The sequence below is a fragment of the Haemaphysalis longicornis genome, unplaced genomic scaffold, assembly GCF_048455015.1.
Source record: "Haemaphysalis longicornis isolate Haplotype H1 unplaced genomic scaffold, Haemaphysalis longicornis Haplotype H1 scaffold_1, whole genome shotgun sequence".
In the NCBI taxonomy this organism is placed as follows: Eukaryota; Metazoa; Arthropoda; class Arachnida; order Ixodida; family Ixodidae; genus Haemaphysalis; species Haemaphysalis longicornis.
In genome coordinates this window covers 387,472,520-387,481,850 of record NW_027526203.1, presented here as the reverse complement: position 1 = coordinate 387,481,850, position 9,331 = coordinate 387,472,520, and the positions used below count along the sequence as shown (strand labels likewise).

Sequence of the window (9,331 nt, the reverse complement as noted above, 5' to 3'; positions counted from 1 at the left end):
TATAACTTAAATACTGCTTTATAGACAGGATAAACGATGAAACGTGGGCTTATTTGAGCTCACCTATGCAATGTAATGCAGAGACCACCTATGCAAATTCACTTCAGTGTATACTATATATATAGCTTTAAATATTTCCCTTATTGTCCTTGCCCCACTGCTTGCTCAAATTCCTGCCACATGATAGTCTGTATGCTAACGACGCCACTATATTCTCCTTTTCTTGTGGAGGGGGGATTATGATTCGTGGGAAGGGAGGAGTTTGCCGAAAGAGACACTAGCACTCGGTTACACGCTGCCTGGAAAAAATTTCGGGGGAAACCCTCCCCCTCTCCCCCCCCCCCCCCCGCTTCCCCCCCATTGGATACATACCTGACGATATGGTCAGTCACGGAATCCTGGAGTAAGGGGGGTGGGCCTGGCAACTCTCCGCTCCCGTCAGAAGGAATTTCCCACGTCGGGTATACCATCAAGCCCTCTACCTGCTTAAAAATACTGGGGCTGTGCTTGAAGCATGATCGAAAGGACACTAGTCGCGTCGGCCGTCTGATGACCACCATCCACCAAGTCATGCACATGTTGCGTAGACTCATTTTCAAAACCAGGAGGCATGAGTGAGCGCGACGCTATTCAGCAAGTCCAAGCTTTTTTATGGTTGACAGTAGGGCTGGGCATCGATCAAAAATTTTAGTCCGATTAACCGGCTTCCTTTAATCGGTCAATTAATCGATTAATCGGATGTGTTCATTTAGGCGAATAAGGCTTAAAAGACACAGAATGTTCAGTTTTTCTTCATGGTTGTTTTCATTTTCACGTTGTCGATGCTAGTTTGTACAAATCGTTTTAGACAATCACTGATAATTCACCCAGTTGCGGAGACAAAGAAGCTTGTTAACATTTTCAGGCAGCAGAGAGTTTCTTTGCTTGTTGACAGTCATCCCGGCTGTGATGAACACACGCTGGCATGGCGTTGAAGCTACCGGAACACACAGCAGCATTTTTACACCGAAAGGGGAATGACACCAGCAGCTGAGCGCAACCAGGAAAGCGCATGCACGGAAGGCATCAAAGGCAGCTCTGTTCCCGGGAGTCCATGGATAATTGACGAGGCGCAAAAAGCACGTGACACGAAAAAGTTCAAAGGCTGTGCCAATCTACAGCGCATAGCGACGTCTCGACACATGCAAGTCCCCACTAGCGAGTGCTGTTGTTCGCAAGCGCGTCGCACAGCTTTCTTGCTGTGAGACGGAGATCGTCGAGGACGGTCTTTTTGGGAAAACATCTTGGGACGCAGGGTTCGTTGGCCAGCGTACAATGGTGCTGTGCAATCTACTCTTTGAGAGCGTATATTCTTCAAACAGCCGCCGCCGATCACTTCCGCTGCGAGGGTTCCCCGATGCGGAAGCATGTTGTTTCGGTTAAACGAACCCCCAAACAGCATTTTAAAGACGATAGTCTTTCTTGGGCTCCTTAAATCCAGAAATTTTGGTCTGTCTGTATGTCTGTCCGTCTGTCTGTCTGTGACTCGATTCAGCCACCCGGCCAAAGCAAAACAATGCCTGCCCATTAGTCTTATATAGTCACAGCTAAATCTACCCGTCTATGTCCGGTGTAAGGTTCATACTTGTCAACATTGTTGAAGAAGAACAAGACATTACGCAAATATGAGACAGCAAATCAATACAGAAGTGATATTTGCAGTGTTCCTTTATAAAAAAAATCAAGCATGCTTGCTTTTGCGAAATTAAATACTTCATCAACTGTAGAAAAAGAATTCACTTCGCCGTCGCCTACTGTCGCCCGCGCCACTATAGCTTCTTGCGCCATTTGAAGAAATCAACCGGCAACAGTTACGCAAGGTACCACTAGATAGGTTCCACGTTCTGCTTGCAACGCACGTGGAGTAGGGAAACGCGGTTCTATAAACGTTGAAGTAGGGCGCCTCGATTAACGCGCGTCTCCGCCGTACAGCAGCGTTCGCATCGAGACACCCGGTTTGGAGCAGTATAACGCGGGAAATTTAAAATGATTTAAGCAAACCTTTGGCGTCTTTACCTTGGGAGGAGCGCGACGCAAGAGGAACAACATGAGAGGTGAGCGGCAAAGCGAAGGGAGGCATTTACTTCGCAATAGCCGATAAAGACTATCGTCTTTTGACGACATTTGCAACGAAAGGAGCAGATACGCGGCCAATTTTTCTGCTCAGAGCTGCGCGGCGTGAACAGCAATGCGTTCCCCCTTCGCCGGTGGAACTGACAGCGACGATCTGGACAAAAGCAACGCGGTAGTTGAGGGTGGCGGCCGCTAATGGAAAGGAGAAGGCTGGTACGTGGAACGTAAAAAACGCGAAAAAAAAAAAACGCCGGGTCGCACGCAGGGTTGAAGACAGCAGGCCTTTCTCCCGTGGCGCCCTACACTTCAACCGATTAACCGATTAAAAAAATTAATCGCGACTAAAGCATTAATCGATTAATCGGAAGGTTAATCGACCAATCGCCCACCCCTAGTTTACAGAGGGACGTATTCCATTTATAACGCCCTACTTACCCCTCAGAGTCGATTAGCTCGACATCCTCCTTCGCAAAACCTACTAGCAGGCGTTGGTCCTTCCAATTAACGCGTCTAATACCAGAATTATCCGGCTGGGCGTTCATAACAGCATTCGAGAGATGTGTGATCACCACCGAGTATGACTCTCGACAACCTCCACTGCTCGACCGCTTCTGTACCATCTAGGTTATTAAGCACCACTTCTACACCCGCCATAAGACGCGATCTCCGTTTCCAAGAACCGCCGCAACCTTCTCACAGTCCCTCGCAACGCTGTGCAATATGCACACCGTTGAGCATGAGGGTCGACGTGCAGCTCGGGCTGAAGCCCTTACCCGCAAATATGGCGATCATCCTCTCGTCGCATGTATGGACGCTGCTTCCTAAGCATGCTTTCACTACAGTCGTGATGACCGCCACAAAACAGGTTTGGCGTCACAGTCAGCTCTAACAGCGCACTAGAGGATGTATCTCCGCCTATGGATGTTTTCTTTTTTCGCCTCCATCGGAAAAACGGCCGCCGCGGCAGGGATCGAACCGGTGTCCTTCGGCGAAGCAGCAAAACGCTTTAGGTCTCTGACATATACCACTTGAGAAGAGACGAACGCTGCGGTTAAAAATAAATAGTGATAGGAGCAGACCGTCGCCGGCCGTATACAAGTCAGGTAACTAAACTTACCCAGGTGTCTCTTCTTTGCAGAATTGGCGCTGAGTAGCTCTTCACAAAAAGTACCATACATGAAGGAGCAGACGAAAGTGTTTTCACATTGCACTGCGTTAATGCGGGACGCAACTTAGCTGGCGCAATTTCTGGCCTGTATGCCAAAAAAAAACAATAAAACATAACGAAGGACCACCCGGCACATGACGCAAATCATACTCTTAATGTGTACGGAATGAGTTTATTATGATGCAAATATTACAAATATAATACAAGACAACCGTCTAAACCTTGAGTCGTGCATTACAGCGCCCTTCGAGTGCTGTTCTTCATTCATTGCAGTGGGGGCAAGGAAATTCCGAAAAAAAATTGTGTTCTTCAAGCCTATCTAATGTTTTGTACAGTATACAATAGCCATTTAGTTTAAATTTATCTGCAAGTTATAGGTATTGGCGTCCACTTCCCTGTTATGGCAAAGCACGCACGAATTTGATTTAATTAACGACTGCTTTGGGGTGTAAGGGCGCAGTAGATGTCCTTGCTTGCTTTCTTCCTTCCTTCTTTTGAGGGATACTTTACAGAAACAATGAGCACGCTGTTCCCGTTCCTTCGTCAAAGCACTCACGTCCATTTCAATTGCGAAAAACCCCGCTCAGACAAAACAATAATGTACATAACAAACTGCGACCGCTTGCGGCGACTCTCAACAGTGCATTCTACAGGACTCATTAGCTTGGTACGAAGGCCTTTGCCGCCTACAAAACGATAGCGGGAGAACGGCAGTCGTGGCAGACACTGAGGCAAGTAATGCCAACAAGGAATGACACAAATATTCACGCGCTCCCAATAGCAGTTCTGAAAACACTTGCTGTTGTGTACGAGTTTTTTTCAGCGTGGCCAGCACTTATCTCTACGCCGAGAGTCAATACGGGCCTCCCTCCGCCATGCTGATAACCAGGACACGGCTTTTAGGGGGACGCGCTCTGAGTCTATCGCCTTGTACTACTGCTTCGGCGTCGTCTATGGCATTTCTTTGGCTCCGACGCGCACGGCAGCGGCACGGCTGACTGGCCAGCCGATTAGGAAAAAAGGAGGGGGCAAGAAAAAAAAATGAAGGGAAACAGCATAAAGACACAAGGCAGGTAGAGACAGTCGGCGTTTTTGCTTTAAAAGGAAAGGTCTACGAAAGTCACATCTGCAGTTTGCGAAAAGAACTAAAGCCACGCGGAGGCAGAGAGGAACAGCGATAATTCCGATAACGAAACAAGGGAACGCTTTACACGTGTCGAGCGCGTGGCAACACGGTCGTCAGCACAGAGTCCCATGACGCGGAAGACACTGGTTTCTGTTGCAAGGGGTTCGCGAAGTTGGATGCAGTGTGATTTCGGGCCCGGAGAGTGTTCGTGGAGGACTAGTACACAGTTCTTGCACACCTCGCGTGTCGCTGTCATGGCACTTTCAAAGAGCACAGCACTCGGCAGTCAGCAGTCTGCACAGCTGGCGGCGCACAGACATGCAGGTCGCTTTAGGGAGGCCTTGCTGTGCGACGGAACCTACGTGCCCCGTTCTGTCGGCGTCTCAGGAGTTATAACACGCGCACGGTTTGCTTGTTCGCTCGTTCTTTCCTGGCCTTTAACAGCGCTACAATTCCTGGTTTTGCCTTGGATAGTTCCGATGCTCGTGATTGTGTGTCTTTTGTGAGGCACGGCTCTTGCCAGAATCTTATTTGCTAGCCAGTTAAGCTTGCTGCATGCAACCTTTATGCTATAGGCATGAAAGCTGCATACACCGTAAAGCCCAATAGAGGCATTGTCTACGGCAATGTTATGCGATTTTGCTTTACATTGAATCCCAATCGTTCAGCGGTTGTACTTTTTTGCCTCTGAAGGCATCAATAACAAAAAAAAAGAGCATTTAAAAGCTGTAAGCCCTAAACTTCTGCCTCAGATGCAAATAGTTCCACATAGCCCTCATTGAACACGGGAAACAAATTCTTGACGATGGTGCTAATAAGGTTCGTGAGAACTTTCAACACCTGGACAGTAAAAGCCGTCTATAAATTAACCCATGCAATCATCCTGGAAATATCACCATAACTACAAAGAGCGCTTTGTACTTGCCAGAAATGCTCTTTATCGAGAAGCCAAGCCCTTGCGAAGAGTATTGTTGTGTAGTGTTGTAAGGCTTAATTGCGGGTTGTTGGCCTGCATCCTTGTTTCTCCTTAACTGAAAGGTTTAATATTGCATACATTAGAATTCCTGTTACCACGCTGTACCCATGAGAGAGTTTAATTCGTTTACTCAGTCATCAAGTCACCAGACCAATGAAGGGGACAAACCTACGCGGCATATACTTCAGCTATCTACATTGACATGCCCGCATACGGCGGTTGGCCCGCTTGACGCCCGCAGGAGCGCTGAAAATGCCTAATAGCGGGCCCAACGTGACGACCCGACGCGCGACGCCAGCCACGAGGACCGGCCAGCACAGCAACGGCCTCCCCACAGCACACACAGCGTCACATCGTGGATGCCTCGAGGCGACGTTCTTCACTCGGAAGTTCATTGCAAGCGAGCGCACCGAGCCGTCTCAGGGTCGGGGTGGCGTGGGTGCGTAATGCCCGTAGTCCGAGATCAGAGTCCGCTTGGCGGCCCATCAGCAGAGCGGCGAGGTGAGCGACGGCGGCGGGCCCAGGTACGCGGCGGCCGCCTGGCTCCGCTCGGCGGCAGCGCTGGCGTGTAGAGCGTTGGCCGCCTCCGACGCCCAGGGCTGCAGCGACTGGAGCGCGTGCAGCGACGCGTTGCTCATGCACAGCGAGTCCCGGGCGCCCTCGTAGATGGACTTGCTCACCACCTCGGCCTGTAGCGACATCATCAGCCGGTTGGCCGCGTGCCGCTCCGCTTCGCGCTCCTCCGCTGTCTGGCGCCTGCGCAGGAAAGACGCGCGCTCAGCTGGCCGCTCCGCGGGACCACCCAGCGCGCAGGAACAGCGCACGTCGCACATTTTCCGTAGCCACCACTACGGTGCGTTATCCAACGTTATTAACGTGGCCGTGCATGGCTGCGCTCACATGGCAGCACTCGCGGTTCCGCACTCGGTGTGCGTCGTCATACGGCCATGGTAGCAGTAGCGCGGCCTCCTCTATCTCAAATGCCCATCATTAACTCTGTTCATGGGGCATAGGATAAAGAAACCGTTACGGTGTTTTAGGCCGCTTAAAGCGTGACACCTGCCAACTACATTTTAGCTCTGCACGGCCAATGAAACTTGCCATGCTGTTCCGAGGCAAGATTATTTACCTTAGAGAGATATTTACTGCTTCCTGGTGGCACTGCGAGGTATCCCCCATGCCTGAAAGAAGCGTATCTCTTCCGCGCATTGCATGGTTCTGACACTCACTCAAGCATTGCCTTTAAGCTGAACGGTCGATCAACCACTGATACAGGTACAACATTCAAAACGGTAACTCTGTAATAACGCCACGCCAGTGAGCAAGTCTTCCGAATCAGTAACCAGGTAATCGCGTCATGATTACTCCTAAAGGAAAACTTGTCTGTCTTAATAGAGACATCATTTGCACCATCAGTTTATATGTTCAATAACAAGAGAACCCACCACAGCGTCACACTTTGTAATATTTTTCTATCGTGGTCTTCCTGAACGCATGGTATTGTTATAAGCGCTAATCAACTGAAAATGAAAAGCGCACCTAAACGCATTTAGATCACCCCCCCCCCACACACACACACACACACGCACACACACACATACACATACACACGTCATCTTTCCACACAGAACAGATGACAGACGAAACCCGGAGCGGTAATTATTACGGTTGTTTGTGAATAGCAAATTTAACCTCTTGTACTTTCATTCACAGCCTCATATATACGCCGATGGCGTTCCATGTAGACTGTGTAGACTCGTACACGCATACTAACGGTGTGTTAGCAGATAAATAATAACGCAGCTCGGTTGCTCAGTGGACAAGGCGTTGTGCTGCTGGGCACGAGTACGCAGGTTCGATCCCAACCGAGACCACTGTTTTTCTGGTGGGAATGAAAAACAAACACCCACGCGTTTAGATTTCGGCTCACCTTAAGATCCCCAGCCGGTCTATATTAATCCGCAAACCCCTCTGCAACAAACCTCATAGCAGCCCAATTACAGCTTCGGAGCATTGAACGCTAATTAACCGAGATAAAGAATAGCACTATTCGGACACATTCGATGTATGTTTTTTTTCTAGCCCTGATTGTGATAATGCATAGTTATTTCTGTGGCAATGTGTACGGATGCAAGTTTGCGCAGACCTCAATACAATTTGAATAATCTTGTTCAGAGCTGACGCTACGCAATATCGTTCTTTTTATGCATTGCCACCGGCCTGCATTGTCCCCCCCTTTTACAAGGAATCGTCTGAATGCGTTCTACATTTCAACTGCATCGCACGTCTGTGCCAAAAAGCATTCAAAATGAGGCTCAAAAAACTATTGCTCGCGTATCTGCTCGCGTCGCTGCAAATGTCGTCGAAAGACGATAGTCTGCTGCCGTCCCTACCACGCCAATGCCTCTCTTCTCTCCCCCTCTCAACTCTCATGCTGTTCCCCTCCCTTTCGATCTCCCCACGATAAACGCGGAGGAGGTTTGATAAATTCAATTCAATTTTCCCGCGTTGCACTGTTTGTGCCGTCTACTGGAATTTTTTGTTGCTGTTGAACTTGGAACACTGCCACGAGGTCCAGGCTCGCGTGAACTCTTTTTGTATTTTTGGATGAAAATATTGTTTTCAACGTGTATTTATTATTTGGTATCGCAAATATCAAGCATATATTTATCTTCGATTAAAAGAACACTTCGAGTACCATGTTGTGCATTGATATTTTGCCTCGATTATGCCTAATGGTTTGTTTTTTGCTCGACAAGGTTGACAAATGTCAAGTATGTTTCGAGATTTAGTGGTTCGGAAAGGTTTTCGCGATACAAACTTCTCGTTCAAGAACTCTTTTAACTTTTGATCGGATAGTTGAATCGACGGACATGCACACATACATACATACATACATACATACATACATACATACATACATACATACATACATACATACATACATACATACATACATACATACATACATACATACATACATACATACATACATACATACATACATACATACATACATACATACCAAATTTTCGGATTCAAGTAGCCGAAAAAGTACTATCATCTTTAAAAGCAAGTGCCTATAGTCAGCTGCGGAGAAGAGCGTCCTAAGTATTCGCACGCGATCCCAGAATCAATCGTAGCCATTCATTTTCCTGAACCTAAACAATGAAACTTGCCTTAGTTCATCATTGCTGTGTGATTGCTGCACATACAATCATTCGAATGTAAAGGCACCGCCAACTCCGCCTAATGTCAGCTGACACAGCTTTCCTCTGAAAGTGGTCTAGAACCGAATACGAATTACGCAAGAGCTGCTCACCCTTCTTCTTATAAACGACGCGAGGAGGATTTCTACGCATAAAAGCGCCAGACAAATTGAAATCATGTCAGTGGGGAAGGAAAGTGCTCACGTGGACTGCAGCACTGTAATAACCTCAAGAAGGAAAGCATGCAGAGTTTGGATGGCAAAGCTGATGTTGGAAGCTATGGGTTAAAGAAAGCGACGTTTATAACGCTTACATGCATGGGGACCGGTGACAGCAAAGCAGAAGGATTTTCCCTTACACGAGTTCAAGGAAAACATGTTCTCGTTCAATTCTACATCATCTATACGTACCATAGTCCCGGTCCCTGGCCTCATGCTAACAAAGCATCCCTCTCCGTCCTCTGCCCCTTCTCCTATTGATCCCGCCTATCCCGCCACTCCTTTATACACGCGGTGCAAGCGCTTGTTGTACCCCCTTTAATTTCTCACCTCAGCCGACATTTCACCGGCTCTCTTGAGAGAATAACGGGACACGCTCGGAATCGTCTTCTCCGTGCCTGTCGCAAAGCCTCCTGTGCTTCCGATCCCGCGCTGCCATTATTCTCAATAGACGTCAGTGCCTGTCAAGATGCAGACCAGTCACGTGGGGGTCGTCGCACTCGACCTGGGCGGCCACCTCGC

General features: G+C 48.4%; 1 protein-coding gene across 2 annotated transcripts in view; it reads right to left on the bottom strand.

Annotated features, from left to right (window-relative positions):
* Positions 1–3,432: 3,432 nt before the first annotated feature.
* LOC144155246 (T-cell leukemia homeobox protein 3-like) overlaps positions 3,433–9,331 on the bottom strand; it is an 88,443-nt gene continuing 82,544 nt past the window's right edge. For both annotated transcript variants that reach the window (XM_077686568.1, XM_077686569.1), the window contains one exon: positions 3,433–6,138. In XM_077686568.1, the coding sequence (XP_077542694.1) occupies positions 5,868–6,138 (271 nt within the window). In that variant the 3' untranslated portion in view covers positions 3,433–5,867. The remainder of the gene's footprint in view (positions 6,139–9,331) is intronic.